At 44.7% G+C, this 21,092-nt stretch overlaps 2 protein-coding genes across 3 annotated transcripts in view; both read right to left on the reverse strand.

Annotated features, from left to right (window-relative positions):
* Positions 1 to 813: 813 nt before the first annotated feature.
* Positions 814 to 4,333, reverse strand: LOC133135636 (E3 ubiquitin-protein ligase TRIM21-like). Its single transcript, XM_061252795.1, has 7 exons — positions 3,881 to 4,333; positions 3,594 to 3,689; positions 3,093 to 3,326; positions 2,572 to 2,719; positions 2,165 to 2,209; positions 1,968 to 1,994; positions 814 to 1,449 (listed from the first exon to the last, which is right to left on the reverse strand). The coding sequence occupies exons 1-7, from the start codon at positions 4,331 to 4,333 to the stop codon at positions 920 to 922; spliced, it is 1,533 nt and encodes a 510-aa protein (XP_061108779.1). The 3' UTR covers positions 814 to 919.
* Positions 4,334 to 10,444: 6,111 nt separating this feature from the next.
* The window catches only part of si:dkey-9k7.3 (circularly permutated Ras protein 1), a 30,231-nt gene continuing 19,583 nt past the window's right edge, over positions 10,445 to 21,092 (reverse strand). The window contains exons 16-20 of one of the 2 annotated variants that reach the window (XM_061252342.1): positions 20,786 to 20,897; positions 18,937 to 19,077; positions 13,260 to 13,353; positions 11,556 to 11,585; positions 10,445 to 11,082 (exon numbers count right to left, since the gene is read on the reverse strand). In XM_061252342.1, coding sequence (XP_061108326.1) covers positions 10,999 to 11,082; positions 11,556 to 11,585; positions 13,260 to 13,353; positions 18,937 to 19,077; positions 20,786 to 20,897 — 461 coding nt within the window. In that variant the 3' untranslated portion in view covers positions 10,445 to 10,998. The remainder of the gene's footprint in view (positions 11,083 to 11,555; positions 11,586 to 13,259; positions 13,354 to 18,936; positions 19,078 to 20,785; positions 20,898 to 21,092) is intronic. The other variant, XM_061252344.1, reaches the window with a different exon arrangement.

Raw genomic sequence — 21,092 nt, forward strand, 5'->3', positions numbered from 1 at the left:
CACTTGATTGCTTTTCACTGTTTCATTTCACCCACAAGGACGCAGTTTTATAGAAAATGTACGTTTCTTGTATGTGTCTTGTAAACAGTAGGTTCTGGGTTCACATTCTTGTAGCGCCTTTTCAAAAATCAGCTAAGAAGCAGATGAGACAAAAATCAGAAACAAAAGACAAAAATAGAAAAAAAAGAAGCAGACACAAACACTCAGCACAGTCCATGGTAACAAAGAAATATAGTTCTTATTCATATACTGTTCCTTACTGATTGTCTCAATGGTCATTGCACTTTGAATTAGGAACCACCTAATTCAATTACCATTATCCCATGGCTTGTGCTTTATCGTTTTCTGTTTTATGGAAATACAGCCTTGAATATGTGTGCTCTGAAAGTGTGAGAATTCGAGAGAATGAACAGAATGGTAAATATCTATGGTCTCTTTATAGCATGGAGCTACTGTGGGCTTTTAACCACATATGGAAATATTCAAAATCGCTTTTTTTCTCCTTAGTTCATATTAGTTTTTTCTGGTCAAAAGAACATTGAAAGTGACACATAATTTTATAAAGTTTATTTGAATTAATTTAAAAGTATCAACAAAAATGAAAACTTACAACATACATTCAACAAACTGTCAGTGGTAATTACAAAATATCACATCCCTTGTGGTTAGAGGGAACACATAACCTCAATACAAGTATATCAGAAAAGAGACCATAATAATATTAACACTTTATCTTTACAATATTTTTAACCAAGTGTTTGATTCAAATTTAGCAGCTCAGTCAATAGCTTGTTATTATAGTGTGTCCCCCCGGGCCTGGGCTTGAGAAACACTGTACATTGGAGTAATGTGCCCACTGCCATACTGAATAAGCAAGCAAATAGTGAGACGCCCCCTCTGGGTGATATATCTCCATCAGTTAGTGCACCGGCGTAATAACCAGGGGTGCCTCGTTTCGTCCAGACTTGTTCCCACAGGGACTGAAGAAGGGATACACCGTCTTAGAGAAGGTGTCGGTGAAAGTGTGGATGAGCTCCTTGGTGCCTACGTTGTAAAAAGACACCTGTCCCCTCTCATAGTCCAGAAACACTCCTATCACGTGGGGAATTCGCTTTTGGCCGCCTGAGGTCGACGGCCGGACGTTGAAGTTGTTGTTGTCCCGGAGGCTCAGGAACCAGTAGCCGTTGCCCGGGGTGACGATGAGCTTGCCCTTCCTGTGGCTGGAATGGATGGCCACGCCTATGTCCCAGTCTGTCTTGCCCGCCACCCCAACCTCCCAGTAGTGCTTCCCCCCGGTGAAGCCCTCCCGTCCCAGGACACAGATCACCCGATCGAATCTCTCCTGGTTGTCTGGGACCCTCTTTAACTTGTCTCCGCACCAAACCTGCTTTCTGTCCTCGGACAAGACCAGTTTAGGGTGGGCCGTCGCGTCGTCGAACGTCACTTCCACTGCGGAGGAGCAAGGTAAGAGGATTACTCCGAATGCTCATTACACCTTCCCCCACTGCGGGGAGCATGAAACTGTCCGCTAGACTAAATCACCTCCACCTTAAGGCAAAGGCTCGCATAGAAGTGGTTACAGTAAAAACAACACTGACTGAAGTCATTACCCTTTATTACATTCATTACAGGTCACCTACAACTACAGAGAATGGCTTTAGCTCTGTAAGACTTACTACTACATAAATTGCAATAAATGGAAAAATCCACTTTGTTTTAAAATATAACCTTGAACAACACATACAGTAGCATAAAGGCAGAGTTAACTCTAATGAAATGATTGTTCAGTTATAAAAAAAAAAACCGTGTGTTCAATCAAGTGTATAATTACACAGTTGTAGCTGTGCTGTGTAGTTACATCCAGTTTAATCATTGTTTTTTAGCTTTTGTTTATTTTTCACAAAAGAAAAAACATAAAACGGTGGCTTTAAATATGTATAATCAAATGCCAAATTAGAGACACAAACCTGCATAGTCTTGCATCTTGATTTCTTCTGAAATAAAAACTAAAAAAAAAAAAAAAAAAGTTAGTAAACTGCAGAGTATTTTTCAGGTGTGGAGTGAGGGGCGATACGGTTGGGGTACTGTGGTTCAGAATATAATGCATATAATCTATTTGGGAGAACTGGAAACAGAGCATTTTTGCCACTAAATCTTTGCTTACTTGGCTGTAGTCTCATTGGGGAGGCCTCCACAGGAAAACGAATGCCTGTTCCAGGAGAAAGATATTCTTTAAAGGTCCGAGTTCACAAGTTCATTTCAATGATGCTCATTTCACATTTAATAACTGTCTTCACTAAGACTTCACTAAGGTCCAGGCAAGTATATGGACCTACCGCTGGAATACTAGGCAGGCCCAGCACTATGAGACTAAATAATCTGAAACTGATGTGAAATAAGTGCACCCAGTTTGCTGATAATAAACTAATCAGAGATCAATAAACTCTGATGAGACTTGGCAGTCACATACACGGTGCCGTGACTGGAGCAGGTGACATTTTAAACATATTATTGTAACGTAAATGAAAAGAGAGTGAGAATATAAACCAGGGTCAACATGCGAGCACTCACTCATTTCTGGCAGCCGTTGCAGTTCTTCCTGGAAACGTTCGGTCAGCTGCGACACCGCTCTGCCTATCCCCTCCACACAGAGGTCAGAGTTCACGGACACGCCCGACCAGTCCTTTGTTTGCGGAGGAGTGCAGAGGGTGGGAAAGTGCTGCAGTGACGAATGGAGAGCGAACAAAACCCCTCGTTAAGACGCCGCGAGAGAGTCAAACACACAGAACACGACGTCTCTACACTTAAGGGTGTCACTATCAATAACCACCGAATCTGGCAAAGACACATTTTAACACACCACGTTGATATTTCAGCCTGATGTTATACTGCGAGCGCAGACAAGCTCCATGAGCTAGTGTATATATTTGAATTTGGAGCTCTTAAACTAATCTGTACGGTTTATCGATTCAGTTTAAAGTCGCAGCAGTAAATTATCCGATCCAAAATGGCCGTTCTCTCCAGATTGGAGCCTTTTGTCCCCGAAACAACCCCTCCCCCCGCCCCCCCCTGTCCCGGCGGGCCTGTTTAACCTTGAGCATGAGGGTGTAGTCTTCGGTGAGCGAGAGCTGGGTGAGCATGTCGTTCCTCTTCCTCAGCTGGCTGATCTCCCGCTCCAGATCCTCCACCAGACCCTGGGCCTGCTGCTCAGCAGCCAGCCTGTTCATCTGGATCACCTCCAGGAGCTTGGCCTGGGCGGTCTCCACGGAGCTGGCCAGCGCCTTCAGCGCCCGCATGCTGCTCTGCGTCTCCCGCCCGGTCGACGTCTGGGCAGCGTGAGGGGACAGAGGAGCGCTCTTGCTCAGACACAAGGGTCCGTGTGTGGAAGGGGCCGTCCCCAGTTCTGCGTGTTTGTTTATTGTATATATTTATTGAGCTGAAACAGCTTAAATGCCTGAATAGACAATGCAAGGTTTTTATTGTTGTCTTCAATTAGCTAAGTTGATTAACACTCCGTGCCTGAGACTCAATCAACAACAACTATGCTTTTACTTAATTATGTTATGGAAGGTATTAACCAGCAGGACACTCACACAGAATCCGTCCTGTGATGTCCTCAGCTCTTCCACCTTAACCACCCGGTACCTGATCATCTCCTGGATTTCTGCCTGGCTGGTCCCGAGCTGAGACTGAAGAATACGACCACAGCCTCATGAGAGTCGGGTTTTATCCCTGCATTAGTGAGGAGGCTGCACCTTGCTAGGCCTCCCACACAAACAGTACATTTGGCAGAATCTTTTTTTTAAACAAGCTAACATGAGACTAAGAATAAGAATAAGAACAAGAATAATAACAGCACTAATAAGACTAAATGACATACCTTACTAATGAGCCACTCCCGGCTGGTGAGGGCGATGGTATGGCCCTCGTGGTCCATCTCCAGACACCCCTCGCAGATCAAGGCATCGTCGGTCTTGCAGAAGAGATCCAGCCGGCGATGGTGCTTCGGGCACAGGGGCCCCTGCGAGCTCGCCAGTGCGAGCCCCTCCAGGGCGGGGGCGGGAAGGGGCTCTGCCCATCCGGCCCGGCCCGGCGCGCCCTTGACCAGCTCGGCGATGCCCTTCAGGGTGCGGTTGATGTGCAGGCGGGGCCGGGCGCTGAAGACCTCCTTGCACAGCGGGCAGCGGCACACCCTGCTGCCGTCCCAGAAGCGGCCGATGCAGGCCATGCAGAAGCTGTGGCCGCAGGGCGTGGACGCCGGGTTGGTGAAGACGTCCAGGCAGATGGAGCACTGGAGCTGCTCCGCGCACAGCAGGCCGCCCGACTGCGCCATGGTCCGCTGGGGAGGCGGGAGAGAAACGGCGGAGCGGGAGTGTCACTTTACGTTACGGGTCATTTTCGCAGACGTACAGTTGATTTAGACCACGCAGGAGACAATCCTCGCCTGGAGCAATGCAGGGTTAAGGGCCTTGCTCAAGGGCCCGACGGCTGTGCGGATCTTAATGTGGCTGCACCAGGATTCAGAGGTACAGTTGATTTATACTTTGATGATTTATACTTGATGATTTGCTTGCTTATTCAGTATGGCAGTGGGCACATTACCCCAATGTACAGTGTTTCTCAAGCCCAGGCCGGGGACACACACTATAATAACAAGCTATTGACTGAGCTGCTAAATTTGAATCAAACTCTTGGTTAGAAATATTGTAACGATAAAGTGTTAATATTAAGCAGGAGACAATCCTCCCCTGGAGCAGTGCAGGGTTGAGGGCCTTGCTCAAGGGCCCAAGGGCTCTGCGGATCTTAATGTGGCTACACCGGGAAAAAAATTGAGCCGCTGACCTTGCGGGTCCCGGTCATGCACCTTAACCGCTACACTACAGGCCGCCCTAGAAGGTCACAATGGGGCACACCTGACCTCCAGGGGTCCGGCTGCCTGGCATTTGGCTGTCGAGACAACCGACACGTTTATCTGCGAGAGGCTTGGTTTCATCGAAATGAGGGGATGTTAAAAACAGTATTTAAATTATTTTGTCGGTTTGCGTCACGTAGCTCTGTCAATTTCAGAATTAAAGATGACATCATGATAGTGTAAACTGGCGTTATCTAGGAATTTCCCACACGATTTAATTTAATTTAATAATTCTCTGTATGAGTCATCATATATGACTTATACAGATTGCCTTTCATCCTTATATGACTTATTTAAAAAAAGGAAAAAAGAAAAAAGCCTTTGGAAGAATAAGAACATATCTCCGGTGTCTGAGCTGATAACATAGTTTTGATATGAGCTAAAAATAACACCGCATTGCTATTTGTGCCTTGGAGCATATACCCGCTACAACAACACAACACGTCATCCTCTCTCACATTCCCACAGAGCAACCACTCAGGAAGCACAACATTTCTTTTATCAACAATATTTGGGAAAAAATACAGAGTATAGTGGAGAACAGGGACATACATATCTAATCTGATCAGGGTTGTTTTATTTTCGTCTATTCAACTCATCACGGTCTTTAGTCAAGACGTTAATCAGTTGAATCGGATGATTTTCTTCCGGACTCGAACATAAAACTGTCCACCAAAACTACACTGGCCCTTCACAGAAGATGTGGAACAAGAAAAGGGTAGAGCAGGGTAACCAAGGACAAGGGGAGACCCAAAAATCTCAGCTTGTCCGACAGTTTAATCCCCCCGTGTTGCTACAGACCTTCACACTACCTGGATGGGTTGAATGCAGAGTCGCAGATCTCGACCGTGTTTCCCCGGGGGCCCCTCTGTCTGTCAGCGCGAGCAGAGACCTCCACAAGGCGTGGAACTGCTGTTCCGAGCTGAGGAATCGCAGAGCACACGCGCGGCTTTTGTTGTGTGTGGAGACGCGAGACCCCTCCCCGGCTCCTCCCACACTCGGCCACGGAGACGAGCAATGCGAACAAACCCGTCCGTCCGGAGCCTTGCGGCTCTTCAACGCCAGTGGGCTCCGTCTTTACATTACATTACATTACATTACATTCATGGCATTTGGCAGACGCTCTTATCCAGGGCGACGTACAACACAAGTGCATACCCATAACCAGGGATAAGCGCGCTGAAAGACCCTAGAGGGAAGTACAATTTCAACTGCTACCCGCACAACAAAGATGAGGACCAGGGCCTATTTGATTTATTTATTTATTTTTAAAACCGCTTACCTAGCCAAACACTGCTTACCTAGCCAAACTGAACATCCTGCTACACAAGACAACAACCACAGAAAGACAACAACTAAGGCTTACAGGGAGGTAGGGAGGGACAGGGAGAGGTGCAACTCGAAGAGGTGTGTCTTCAGTTTGTGTAGCCTTTGTGTGGGCAGTATTGGCTGGGGCAGTGAGAGCAGTCGTCTGGCAGTCAGAGTTCGATTCTGCCCTGGGTGTGTCGAAGTGTCCCCGAGCAAGACACCTAACCCCTAAATGCTCCTGACGAGCTGGTCGGTGCCTTGCATGGCAGTCAATCGCTGTTGGCGTGTGAATGGGTGAATGAGAAGCATCTATTGTACAGCACTATATAAATGCCAGCCATTTACCATTAATTCCCCCCGCACTGGTTTTTACTCAGTATGAGCACAATCTAGTCAGGTGCGTACTTCACGTGTGGGCTGTTTTATGACAGTAGTTCCCAACCCAGATTCTGACCCACTGATCCCTGTGTATGCTAGCTTTGTCCCAACCGCAGAATGTTACACTTCCCAGAATTGTTGTTAATTAGGTTCTTTTCATGTTTAAAGGGATTCTTCACTCTCTTAAATCACATTCTGTCAGAAAAGGCTATGTATGCCATCAAGAATTTCCTTTTAACAGCCTTGAAATTGAGTGGATAAAAATTAAGGGCAGTTGCTGCTGAACTCTGCATTGACGTTGATGCTGACAACTTGTGGAATTGCAACACTAAGACTGTGAGCACAAATTACTGGTAAAAAGAAAATTCAGAATAGGCACAATTGACGGCTTTTTTAAAGCTGCCAATGTTGCTATGGCAATCGGTTTCACTGTGCTACACACAGGCTTACAGTAGCAGTTAAATTTCAAACATTGTCCTGGGAGTAAATGGCAAGTTTCCTGAATGCCAATTCATGGCGCCTTTATCCAAAGCGCTGTACAATTGATGCTTCTCATTCACCCATTCACACACACATAGTCACATACCAATGGCGATTGGCTGCCATGAAAGGCACCAACCAGCTCATCAGGAGCATTTAGAGGTTAGGTGTCCTGCTCAGGGACACTTCGACACAGCTTGGGGGGGGGGGGGGGGGGGGGCTGAACAACATATCCTGAACAGGATTGCAGGGGGGCAGGAGCCTATCACAGCATACATTGGGTGAAAGGCAGGAATACACCCTGGACACGTTGTGTGGTTTCTCCCACTAACACAAAATATATATATTAGAATATTTTCTAGACCTTAGATAAACTAGTTAATGCCATGAAATTAACCCTTTAAAGTTTTCACTGAGTTGCAGTGACCGGTGGCATCTGTACCTATATGGTGAGATGTTTACGACAGGAAAGGTTTATAGCCCAGTAGAACTGAATTGGCTTATATTTTGGAAGGCGTTCCAAATGAAAATGAAAATTTAAAAGTAAAAGAGAAGAAGCAATTCCTCCTCTTATTTACATCTCTGGGCATAAAACCTAAAAAGGGGGGTAATTTTCTGGCAAGGACTAGTTTATGGGTCATTCTACTCCCCCCCCACAACTTTTCAGTTCCTCACTGCCCCCTCACAGCTTCCCACTGCTCCCTTTGTGTGTCTTGTCTCTCCTTCCCTAATTGTTTGTCACCTGTGGTGCTACTTGTTATAAGAGCAGTGAACCTGCACTCCCAATGATTTATCTTGAGGGAGGGTATGATTTGTTTTGTTTTGATGTATTGTCTTTGATCAATTCTTTAATATGATTATGGATTTATGCAGACATTCATCCTGCATAAATGTTTATATTTTGAAGCAAATGGCTGCATTATACATCTTGTATTTGGTATATGTTAATATGGTATATTTTAACCTTCCCAGCATTCTGTTCTGCATGCAATATACTGCAATGTAGCAGGTGTCCGCCCACATTCTTGTGGTCCTACATTGGAACTCCTCAAATGTTAAGCATTCCTAAGGTGGTACTTAATTCAAACGGAGGTAGGCTAAAGTTAGATCTTTCTGTGTTGCCTACCGTCTGGTCCCTCTGGGGGACAGCCTGCCTGAGAAATGGAGGGTGCTGACAAAGGCTAACTGATAAACAATCCACAAAATATAAAATATGGTATATACATGATTTATTTGACAACATGGTTATATCCTTAATCTACAAGGCTTTTCCTCATCTAAGGAACCAGGGAGGGCGTGGCCTATTGCGCGAAAGTGTTTATTTTACGCATTCCTTACTGATGTACAGGTAATGCACGCAATGGGGGGGAAAAATGTATTAATAATTATCCGATTGTCTACTTCGTTCAGACGTAATAAACCTAATGTTACAAACCATTTTTGGGAATCAGCAGAGTGTAATAAGTGATGATTGGCTAATGCTTGCCTCACAGCAAGGAGGTCCTGGGTTCGAATCCCTGTCGGCCGGGGCCTCTCTGTGCGGAGTTTGCATGTTCTCCCCGTGTCTGCGTGGGTTTCCTCCGGGTACTCCGGTTTCCTCCCACAGTCCAAAGACATGCAGGTTAGGCTGATTGGAGAGTCTAAATTGCCCATAGGTATGAGTGTGTGAGTGAATGGTGTGTGTGCCCTGCGATGGACTGGCGACCTGTCCAGGGTGTATTCCTGCCTTTCGCCCAATGTAGGCTGGGATAGGCTCCAGCCCCCCTGCGACCCTGTTCAGGATAAGCGGGTTAGGATAATGAATGAATGAATGGCTCATGCTTAATGTACACACGAGTGACAAGACATTATATAAATATTCAGAGAAACTTCTATGGGACTCTTTGTGTGAACTGAATCCCCTTCCGCAGAATAATTAAGAACATGATAATTATTCAGTTTAAAGCCTCATTCCAATTTCAACCAATTTTTGGAATCGGAATGATACAGGAATGTTGGCTTATTCTCGGAATATACAGGATAAGATACGCTTTAGCTTGCTGATGTACACTCACTGAGCACTTTATTAGGTAGACCTGCACACCAGCTTGTTAATGCAAATATTTAATCAGCCAATAATGTGGCAGCAACAAAATGCATAAAAGCATGCAGACACGGTCAAGAGGTTCAGTCGTATTTCAGACCAAATGTCAGAATGGGGAAGAAATGTGATCCAAGTGACTTTGACTGTGGAATGCTTGCTGGTGCCAGACAGGGTGGTTTGGATATCTCAGTCACGCACAACAGTCTCTAGAGTGTGCAGAGAATGGGGCAAAAGCATCCAGTTCTGCGGGCAAATGAGGTCGACAGACTGGTCTAAGCTGACAGGAATGCAAATAATCACACAATACAACAGTGATATTCAGAAGAGCATCGCTAAACACACAACATGTCAAACCTCTTAAGTGCATAGGCTACAGCAGCAGAAGACCAATAAGTCTTAAATACCTAATGAAGTGCTCACTGAGTGTAATCCTGTTGACTGTCACTTCCATGCACAGTAATAGCTTGAAGGCACAAATGAACTGCATGGCCTCATATTCCTGGGATCAGGAAGCCTGAGGCATACTGAGAAAAGCTAAACATACCTGATGATTTAGTCTGTGAAATGAAAAAAAAAAACATGGAGATAACCTTAAAAAATGCACTCTGAACACATTGGACATGCCCAAAAATGCAGCCTGACAAATTAGCTGTCATTACATCAATACCAGGTAGGGAATATGTATTTGACATATTATGATGGTTAGATGGGCCATTCTGACAAAGAGTCGTCGCACAGACATGTTTGAGAGTGTTATAGAGAGAAAAAAGCCAGGAACACCAGACATTCAGATGGGAAACACAAACAAAAGGCAGGACTTTTACTTCCAGACCCCTGGACTTATACCTCTGCTTGTAGCTTCTGCTCAGCTATGAGCTATGCCATGGCCTGAAAGAAGGTTAGGGCTGCTCTGGTTGCCGTTGCCGTAGCCGTAGTTCCCAACAATCTTCCAGGAAGGTGCGCAGTATGTGCGTTTTGATGTGTATATGGGGTGTCATGGTGGCAGGCAGAATTGAAGTCCTTTATTTTGGTATGTGGACATGAATAAAAGTATTAAATGTGAGCGTGTCTGTGCAATATGAGTACAATGTCAGGTTTTCTCCAGTAGAATTGAAGCCTCTTTCAGTTGACATTAGTCCTTCACGTTGACTTTCAAATAAGTAAGTGTTGCCAAGTGTTGAATTTGGCAAAGCAAAACATTTCATTTTGGTGATCAGTGAATTAATCAAATATGTCTCTGTCAGAGAATATAAAATAAAATAATTTGAATCGACACAGCAATGTTGGAGTACTGCAGTTACTTTAATAAAACACTTTCATACCTCTGCAACACAAATTCTTTAACTGGAACAATTTAAGAGATATATTTTATACATTTTGATGTGTAGTCATAATACACTCCATATATTTAATTTGCTACCACCATAATGTCTAATTGACAGACGTAACTGATTTCACAGGTCCTAGAAGGCTTTAAGAAAGATTCCCTAGAAAAGATTAGCCATTTTCAAGGGTTAAAATTTTGTTAAAAACAAAAATGGAACAGCTGGAAAGGGACAGCACACTGCACACTGGTAAATGGCAGGCATTTATATAGCACCTTTATCCAAAGTGCTGTACAATTGATGCTTCTCATTCACCCATTCATACACACACTCATACACCGACGGCGATTGGCTGCCATGCAAGGCGCCAACCAGCTCGTCAGAAGCAATTAGGGGTTAGGTGTCTTGCTCAGGGACACTTCGACACAGCCCGGGCAGGGGATCGAACCGGCAACCCTCCGACTGCCAGACGACTACTCTTACTGCCTGAGCCATGTCGCCCTCTGAAATGATCACAATCCCAGTGGCTGGCTCTTCCCCGCGCTCGAGGCCCGCTTCATCTGGTAAACAACCTTGGCCGCCTCATCCGACAGTCCCTGTGGAGAGAAAGCAATTCTCACCACGGACCGGGGCGAACACAATTCAACTGCCACTAAGCTGAAACGCAACACCTGCACTTGTACAGGTGTATATTTGGATGGGGGAGGAGGGCGGGGCTGTGGAGATAATATACCGTAATTCAAGCTCAGCTCTAGTTATTCTCAAGGGGGAGGCGGGGGGGGGGGGGAGGGGTTGGGTGTACAGGAATTTCAAGGCAGGAATTTCGGGCGCCAGTGGATTTAAAAAAATGGTGCAGCTGAAAGGCACTTTTGTCGTCTCAGGACAGGGTGCATACGCTTCAGCTGGACTTGTTCTCAGAGGAAGGTTTCGGAGTGGCTTGGTTATAGCTTCTGGGCAGTCTTGCTCAGGTTACTATCACCCTGGCTTCCTTAGTTCTAGGTCCCTTCAGGTACCCGGTTGGCATCAGTGAAGAGATCGGTGTCTGTATTTTTTACACGGTTAGACTGACCTTGACCAGGTCTTTGTTCTCCTGGTTTTCCTGAAAGACACCAGAAATTAACAGAAATCTTTCACTTTGTTTCCAACAGATCTCTCAATTAATTAAGGTTGCTACAAATTAGGTTTGTAAGAACTGATCTTGCCAGTTAATAGTCCTTGAATATGAAATATGAATTCTTTGAAACATAAAGAATGACACAAACCTTTTATACCTGAGGTATTGCAATTAAGGTTGAAAGGAAAACCAGCACACCTAGAGGTGCTCCCGAACCAGGTCATTTGAGAACTAATGACCTAAGACATACTTCTCCAGTTGAATTAAATTAAATTCAACTCAAGCTGCACTTTTCACAGAGAAATTGCCCAGTGAGGAGAAAAACACTCAAACAGTGGCAAATAAAAACTCCCTAAATGGCAGAAATCTTCAAGCCTAAACCAAACATGACTCTAATAAAACTGCTTAATTCAGCTTAATGTACTATAGTAGTTTATTAGCCAAACATTCTGCCGGGAGTTTGACTTATTTCACATCAGAGTGTTCACCTTGTTCAGGATCATACCATGAGATTATGAGATTATGTTATCACCCTGTCAACATAAAAGTGACATGATCTCATGATGTCCATTGTTATGCTGATTTTAGGGCACAGCTGCAACACAATCACAGTGCGACACTTTCTGAAAATGGAGGAACCTTCTCAAGCAAACATTGAACAGGGACAAAAGCCTGCTCATCCAAGAGGAGGAGGAATAAGGACGCGTGGTGGTATGTTTAGGAGAAGACCACAAAACAGAGGATGTAGCAGAAGAGGACAAAGGCACAGGGTTATCTCCAATGAAATGAGGGCCACCAGTGTGGGCCATGTAGTCAACCATGGTCTTACAATAGGAGAGGCTGGTCGAAGAGTGCAACCTAATGCGGGCCGGTCCACGGTGTCATCAATCATACAAACATTCAGAAGGCAAAGCAGGTGCACAATTGATCAATATTGTACCAAAGTGCACTTCCAGGGTGTCTAACCATTTTGACTGTCTCGATTTCAAACACTGATGAAGGGACTTTTCATTTTTCGATGACTCTGACTAATTCATTGGAAGAATTATTTAATTTTGAAACAAGAGTAAAAGATTTTGAGTGAGGTACGCACTTTTGAAGGAGAAACATAACGCCGTGTGCATAAAATGTTTTGGCATTTATGAGAACGTGTTGCTTGCGGGAAATGGGCCAAAAGCAATCGAGAAAAACTGTTATTTATGGATAAGTAATAAGTTATAAGTAAAGTAATTTTCTAAATCTGTGTAGGGATAAGACAGAGGTACTCCTGGTCAGGCCCAAGTCAAAAAGTGACAAGCTGTACACAAGATTGGAAAGTCTGGTCCAACAGACAAAATCTAAAATTGGAAAGCTAGCGGTAATTTTAGAAACTGGCCTCAATTTTAAATCCCCCTTTGGAAACCAAAACTGAATTTTTTCACTACAGAATATTCAGTTGCTCAGAATGCTGCCGCTAGCATTTTAAGGAAAACCGAGACAACAAATAACACCGGATTTTGTTCCCTTTTATTTTTAGAATCGATCGGCAAAGTTTTACCGATTGCTCATAAAGCCGTGAATGATCTTAGCCCCGTCTTACACTACAAGAGGGCTCTCAGCTGGCCACGTGCATTATGGGACTGAATTGCTGGTGGACCGGTGGTGGAGCAGTGTACAGACCTCATTATGTCCTGTCAGGTCCTCGCAGATCACGCTCATGGTGCTGAGCCAGTTTCCGTACACACTCTCCTCCTTAGGGCTGGGTTTCTGTTCACTATGAGGAAGAAGGAGGAGAAGAGAACATGCTGACTGTTACTGGGCTCAACTCCAGCTCAACAAACCCCCATAGCTCAGCTCAGCCTCACATAGCTCAGCTTCACACACACATAGCTCAGCTCAGCATCAAATTCAAAACAGTGGTGCTAGCCTTCCAAGCAGTTAAGGGGTCTTCCCCAGCTTATCTACAAACAATCATCAGACCCTACACCCCTGCCAGACCTCTTCGTTCAGCCTCCACAGGCCGCTTGGCACCTCCCCCTCTCTGAACCTCCACCTCACGCTCACGACTACTGTCTGTTCTGGCTCCACGGTGGTGGAACGAACTCCCCGTTGAGGTCAGAACTGAAGAATCTCTCCCCACCTTCAAGCGCAAGCTGAAGACACACCTCTTCAAGCAGCACCTCTCCCCATCCCTCCCTACCTCCCTGTGAACCTTAATTGTTGTCTCTGTGACTTGCTTTGTGTATCGGTATTTTTAGTTAGCTAGGTAAGCAGTGTTAGTGAACTTTGGTCACTTTTGCTCTGTTGTTTGTTTCTTTGTTCAAAAAACAAAAAAACAAAAAAAAAAAAATATATAATTGGCCCTCGTCCTTATCTTTGTTGTACAGGTAGCAGTTGAAATTGTACTTCCCTCTAGGGTCTTTCAGCGAACTTATCCCGGGTTATGGGTATGCACTTTGTTGTACGTCGCTCTGGATAAGAGCGTCTGCCAAATGCCAATAATGTAATGTAATGTAATGTAAATGGTAAATGGCATTGCCATTTATATAGTACCTTTATCCAAAGCGCCGTACACTTGATGCTTCTCATTCACCCATTCATACACGCACTCACACACCAACGGCGGTTGGCTGCCATGCAAGGTACCAACCAGCTCGTCAGGAGCATTTAGGGGTTAGGTGTCTTACTCTTACTTACTTACTTTGACACAGCCAGGGTTGGGATCAAACCGGCAACCCTCCGACCGGCAGACGACCGCTCGCTCTTACCGCCTGAGCCAATGTCGGCCCTGTGCCTATTGAGCCCACCTTGCCTTTTTGGCCAGCACCTTTTCATTATCATAAATACGGAACCCGATGCAGGGCTGAACATTGCCATGTCCCTCCCAAATTTGAAATAGCCAATCATCTGCAACTGCAGTCGTAATCCATGCCGCAGACCAAATGCCAGTTTGACTGTGCAGACATCCACATCCATCCATCCATCCATCATCTTAACCCGCTTATCCTGAACAGGGTCGCAGGGGGGCTGGAGCCTATCCCAGCATACATTGGGCGAAAAGGCAGGAATAAACCCTGGACAGGTCGCCAGTCCATCGCAGGGCACACACACCATTCACTCACACACTCATACCTATGGGCAATTTAGACTCTCCAATCAGCCTAACCTGCATGTCTTTGGACTGTGGGAGGAAACCGGAGTACCCGGAGGAAACCCACGCAGACACGGGGAGAGCATGCAAACTCCGCACAGAGAGGCCCCGGCCGACGGGGATTCGAACCCAGGACCTCCTTGCTGTGAGGCGGCAGTGCTACCCACTGCGCCATCCGTGCCGCCCGCCAGACATCCACAGTTCTCTGAAATATGTGATGTAGGCACATGGTGCTCCCCTTTCATACCGCAGGCTGCAGCTAAGCTTGCGCACAGTGGAGTTGACGGAAGACGTTTCATCTGAGGCCCTAAGGCTCATCCATCTACCGCAGCTTGGCGCCTTAACCGAGTGAGTCGTCCAATAACTTTACTGACCAAGCGACCTTTAGCTCTGTCATTCAGCACTGTGCGCCAGTGAAGTCACATATCCTGAATAACAGGCTTTGGAGTGGCTCAGCCAGTAATGGGTCTAACCACTATCGCAACGCCAAACAGCCACAGGCGATCCCATTAGCTGACACAGACGCTGGAGCCCACAGCAACAGCTTTGACTCACAAAGAGGTAAGGAGGTTTAGTTCAGGCCCGTACACAGTTGCACTCAGAATCTTCCTCCAGCAAACAAGCCAGTCTAATTATCATTAAAACGACACTATCATCATGCACAACTTTGCAATTAATTTCTGAAACAGGTAGTTACATTTGGATCATTTTGGTAGTTTGGTAGTGATTAGTGACCCCCTTTTCTTTATAGCGAGTTAAAAAGTTTCAATCAATCAATCAATCAATCAATTTTGATTGGGAAATAAGAAGCAGTTGGGAAATTGTATCAGACCACCCTATTTTTAGGTGAGCAAAAGTATTGGAACGTATGACCGTCAGGTCTTTGTTGTTGCCCAGATGTATCCTGTTAGATTGATTGGTTAGACAATAAATAGTTCTGAAGCTCTACCGACATGAAGACCAGAGGACAACCAAAAATGTATTTGACCATTTCCGTGGACTCCGTGGATAAATCGGCTGGGGGCGGTCCACTTCCTATCGAACAATGTTAGTTTGGCTTCAACAGTGCCATAGAATTGTAGCCGATCATTTGGGCTTCAAGGTTTTAACATCACTTGATCGAATATGGCTGGCTATAGTTATCTATGGGTAGCTAACTAGCTAGCTATTAGGCTACTTTACTTTACTGATTCCCTCCAATTGCTCCAATTGCTAATTGCTCAATTCTTTTTTCGCAGATAGGCATATTCTCGTATTTTTTAACGACCTCCGGAATTGTCTTCACGGCTATATCGCTAGCGTTAATTTAATATGTTATTTCCTCCTACATATTCTGTTTTTGGTCGCTGTCAGTCGGATTGAATTAGCTTTTGAAAATGGTTTTTATTTTCAGGTATTCCGCCAACAGTATAAACACCCTCCCCTCATCCGTCCAATTTGGTTTCCTTTTTTGTTTTCCGTATTTTCCATTTTCTCAAAATAAAATATAGCTAGGTTACCGTAGGTTAGTGGTTAAAATCTTATTTTATTATATCGCCTACAGTCAATGGTCGAAGACGTTTCATCTGAGGCCCTAAGGCTCATCCATCTACCGCAGCTTGGCGCCTTAACCGAGTGAGTCGTCCAATAACTTTACTGACCAAGCGACCTTTAGCTCTGTCATTCAGCACTGCGCGCCAGTGAAGTCACATATCCTGAATAACAGGCTTTGGAGTGGCTCAGCCAGTAATGGGTCTAACCACTATCGCAACGCCCAACAGCCACAGGCGATCCCATTAGCTGACACAGACGCTGGAGCCCACAGCAACAGCTTTGACTCACAAAGAGGTAAGGAGGTTTAGTTCAGGCCCGTACACAGTTGCACTCAGAATCTTCCGCGAACAAACAAGCCAGTCTAATTATCATTAAAACGACACTATCATCATGCACAACTTTGCAATTAATTTCTGAAGCAGCTAGTTACATTTGGATCATTTTGGTAGTTTAGTGATTAGTGACCCCCTTTTCTTTATAGCCAGTTTAAAAAAAAAATAAGTTGTTTAAAAGTTTCAATCAATCAATTCATTTTGATTGGCAAATACACCTGTCTCCAATGAAAGGCAAAATACTTCTCACCTCCCTGATTCTGGATCAGTTTTTCAGCCATACAAGTGCCCTCCAAATGTATTGGAACAGCAAAGTCAATTGTATCAGACCACCCTGTTTTTAGGTGTGCAGAAGTATTGGAACATGTGACCGTCAGGTCTTTGTTGTTGCCCAGATGTGTCCTGTTAGATTGATTGGTTAAACAATAAATAGCTCTGAAGATCTACCGACATGAAGAAGAGGGGAAATCGATCAGAGCCATTGCGCAAGCATTGGGGAATGGCCTGAAAAAGAAAGAAAGAAAGAAAGAAAGAAAGAAAGAAACCAACCAACCAACCAACCAACCAACCAACCAACCAACCTTTGAAGTACTGAGCAATAGATTGACCAAGGAAAACAACAGCGGTTGATGACAGAAACACTGTGAGAGCTGTGAGGAAAATCCGCAAAACATCAATCAGTGACACCACAAACAATCTCCACTGGGCAGGGGTGAAGGTATCTCAATCAACCGTTCAAAGAAGAGTTAGAAAGCAACAATATAGAAGCTATACCACGACATGCAAGCCACTCATCAGCAGTAAGAATCGGAAGGCGAGATTACAATTATACAAAAGGCCAAAGTGTGGCGAAAGTGTGAATCTGCTCATGATCCGAAAAATAGGAGTTAATCTATGAAGAACAGTGGAGGAGGTGTCATGGCTTGGGCTTGCATGGCTGCTTCTGGAGTGGGTTCACTAACACTAAACTTTGATGAAGTAACTCATGATGGTAGCAGCAGGATGAACTCCGAAGTCTACAAGAACATTCTGTCAGCCAATTCACGGAGTTACGCTTCCAAACTAATTAGGAGGAACTTCATCGTGCAGCAAGACAACTGAAAGAGATTGCAGTCAAAGCATCACAAAAGAAGAATGCAGCAGTTTGGTGATGTCAATGGGTTGCAGGCTTGATGCAGTTATTGCAAGCAAGGGATATGCTACCAAATATTTAGTGTCACTTATGTTCATTTACTTAAATACTATGTTCCAATACTTTTGCTCACCTAAGAATTGGGTGGTCTGATACCAAAGGTGCTATATTCTAAGTAGTTTAACACATCCAGGATATCATTTCAGCAGCCAAAATAGTTTTAAATACCAGGAAATAAAAGTTGAAATTGTCTTTTTATCTCAACTCCAAATGTATTCTGTGTTTTTCAAAAACTAATTAATTGGCCTTGCTGTTCCAATACTTTTGGAGGGGACTGTATGAAATGCATAGATGTAACAAATCCAGAAGTGTACTGTAGTTCAGTAGTTGTACCGTATGTCTCATTTATAAAATATATGCAGTGTAACCAAATGATACAGAACATGAAAACACAAGGAAGTTTTAAAACCCCAAATTCAGGGAGCTTATCTATCCAGCATGTCCGAGTAGAACTGCTAATCGAGAATCTTATAATCACTTATAATGACTGGAAAAGACGGTCCCGGTTCAGCACAACTCTATGCTGACATGTTGGTCCAGGTCTTGTCTAGGCTTTTAATTTGTGTTTGGGATAAACATGTCAGTCATTAATTTAGATTGTCTGCTCTGCGGGTTGCAGAAGTGTGCAATGCCCAGAAACAAAAAAGACTTGAGAAAAAAACAGAGGGGGAGCTCCCACCTCTCAGGGATCAGGACCAGCTAGTAGCAGTAGGGCGGAAAGATTATTCTGATTTGGGGAGAGATATATTGTCACCTGATAAAGAGCCCACAGATGATGTCCCATGTTATGAACATAGTGTGTGATTATGGATGGGGGCGATGTGGGAATAGGGGTGAGAATAGTTGGTGGGGTGAGTGCCATTTTTTATTTAGTTTTTTTTTTTTTTTGCTTGAGGCCCTGCCCCCCCAAAATGTCTAGGTTAAGTTGACTAAATCTGGTGATAGCGGTGGAGTCGTGTGGTCTTGTGCCCCATCTCCAATAAATATCAAACAAACAGACGTAAGTACAAAATTAAATTATGAACGAAAAACAAAAGAGCACAGGCAGAAGTGACCATTTACATACACCGATTTGAACACCAATATGTTGCGCTCGCCTGTATACGGACGCCGGGGGAGGAACCTGTCTGGAGGACGGCGGGGTGTTACCTGAGGTCCTTCAGCAGGTCCTGCTGCGCTCGCAGCTGTTTCTGGGCCTCCAGCACCCTCCCCTCCATGGTCAGCCTGGCGCACAGCTGAGCGCAGTGAACACCCAGCACCTCCATGTTCAGGCTGCCCGCCCACACCCAGCTGCAACAGGGGGGAAGGGACCGCGAATCATGTCCTGAGTAGAGCTGTCTCCACCTATCCCTGAGCACAGCGCTGTCTCCACCTATCCCTGAGCACAGCGCTGTCTCCACCTATCCATGAGCCCAGCTCTGTCTCCACCAATCCCTGAGCCCAGTGCTGTCTCTACCTATCCCTGGGCACAGTGCTGTCTCTACCTATCCCTGACCACTGCCCTGTTTACGCCAATCCCTGACTACAGTGCTGTCTCTACCTATCCCTGAGCACTGCCCTGTTTCCACCAATCCTTGAGCACAGTGCTGTCTCCACCAATCCCTGAGCCCAGCTCTGTCTCCACCAATCCCTGACCACAGTGCTGTCTCTACCTATCCCTGACCACAGTGCTGTCTCTACCTATTCCTGAGCACTGCCCTGTTTCCACCAATCCTTGAGCACAGTGCTGTCTCTACCTATCCCTGAGCACTGCCCTGTTTCCACCAATCCTTGAGCACAGTGCTGTCTCTACCTATCCCTGACCACAGTGCTGTCTCTACCTATCCCTGAGCACAGTGTTGTCTCCACCAATCCCTGACCACAGCTGTCATCTGTGGGCAACAAGGTCTGTCTGTGTTGGCCTTTTCGATGGCTCACGGAGTACACTGTCAAGATCTTTCTCTGTTATGATATCTATTATCTTTCACCATGATCAGGTAATCCACCATTGGGAACAGACTGTTTACGGCCAAAGAGCAATCAAGTTTTGGGGGGTTTTTTGTCAGCAGATCAATGTAGATTTATTTTTGTTTCATGAGAATGGTGTTGGCTTGAAATATCTGAGCTAGAATGTAAATGACCCGGGGCTTTGTTATTATTAATAGTGGAAGAATTATTAAAAGGAATAGAACTTTTCTGAAGGGAGTATTCTTCATTTTCTTCTCTTGGCTATTTTTTTTAATATTTATTAGTAGAAGATGTTAGCCTAATTCTGCTCTGCAAGCATTGCTTGTGCTTTTCCTCTGAAGCCGGAGGATACTCTTGCAGAATTCTGCATGGAGAGTCTCAGTTGCAAATTTGTAACATATTAAAAAGAAACAAGTTAACAAGTTAAAGTTAATTTTATGGTCAATTTGAATTTATCATCGGTGTGTTTCAGAAACTAATTTAGGATGTTATCTGCACCACAGGATGTTGCAAGTATTTAAGTTTTTCTTTCAAGGTCAGTTCAAGTGTTTTTTTTTGTATTGGGGTAGCATCTGACTATAAACATATTATACATATTATTACAGCAAAATCCAACCTTTTTTGTGTGGTGTTGTGTTTTGCTTTTACTCTTGGAAGCTTTCAGGTTGGACATTGATACCAAATCATCAAAATCTAAATATCATTCAATGAATCATTGCCAGGTTTATGCATTCATTATTGTGAGTGTATTTTTTTTTCTTCCAAAAAATTGCAGTAAGGGGCCCAAGCTTACTGGGCTGTGATTCTGCGTTGGTAGCTACAGTAATTTGACGGTGATCTGAGGTGTTAGTGGTTTGAACGATCTGAAAGATCAGAGTCTAAAGAGTCCAGGTCTATAATCATTCAGTCTCTCAGGAACAGAAGAAGAACAGTGTTGAATAAAATATCCACATTGCCCTTGTTGTTTTTCGCCTGAATCCCTCTCTGCTATTACACATCTCCCAGCCTCTCTATGATACAGCTCACAGACCTCGATTTATACAAGCTTTACCTGCTGGTGGTGACTCGTCTCTGGTCTGTGACGATGCGCGTTGCTTTCTGTAGCTCCCGCGTTTTAAACTCCAGCTGCAGCTGGAAAGGTATCCTGTCCCTCCTCTGGAAACCTTCCCCCACAGAGACAGACACACAGGCATTACATCACATTACATTAATGGCATTTGACTGACGCTTTTATCCAGAGCGACGTACAGTTGATTAGACTAAGTAGGAGACAATCCTCCCCTGGAGGAATGCAGGGTTAAGGGTCTTGCTCAAGGGCCCAACAGCTGTGTGGATCTTATTGTGGCTACACCGGGATT

Source organism: Conger conger, chromosome 8, assembly GCF_963514075.1.
Source record: "Conger conger chromosome 8, fConCon1.1, whole genome shotgun sequence".
NCBI lineage: Eukaryota > Metazoa > Chordata > Actinopteri > Anguilliformes > Congridae > Conger > Conger conger.

Bases quoted from the DNA above. Each gene is read 5' to 3' on its own strand.
- LOC133135636 (XM_061252795.1), bottom strand. From the start codon at position 4,333: ATGGCGCAGTCGGGCGGCCTGCTGTGCGCGGAGCAGCTCCAGTGCTCC. The intron at 3,690-3,880 runs GTATGTCATTTA...CGTATTCTTCAG, and splicing joins GGGAGTGGCTCATTAGTAAG to TCTCAGCTCGGGACCAGCCA. The intron at 2,210-2,571 runs GTGAGTGCTCGC...CTCCTGGAACAG, and splicing joins GCAACGGCTGCCAGAAATGA to GCATTCGTTTTCCTGTGGAG.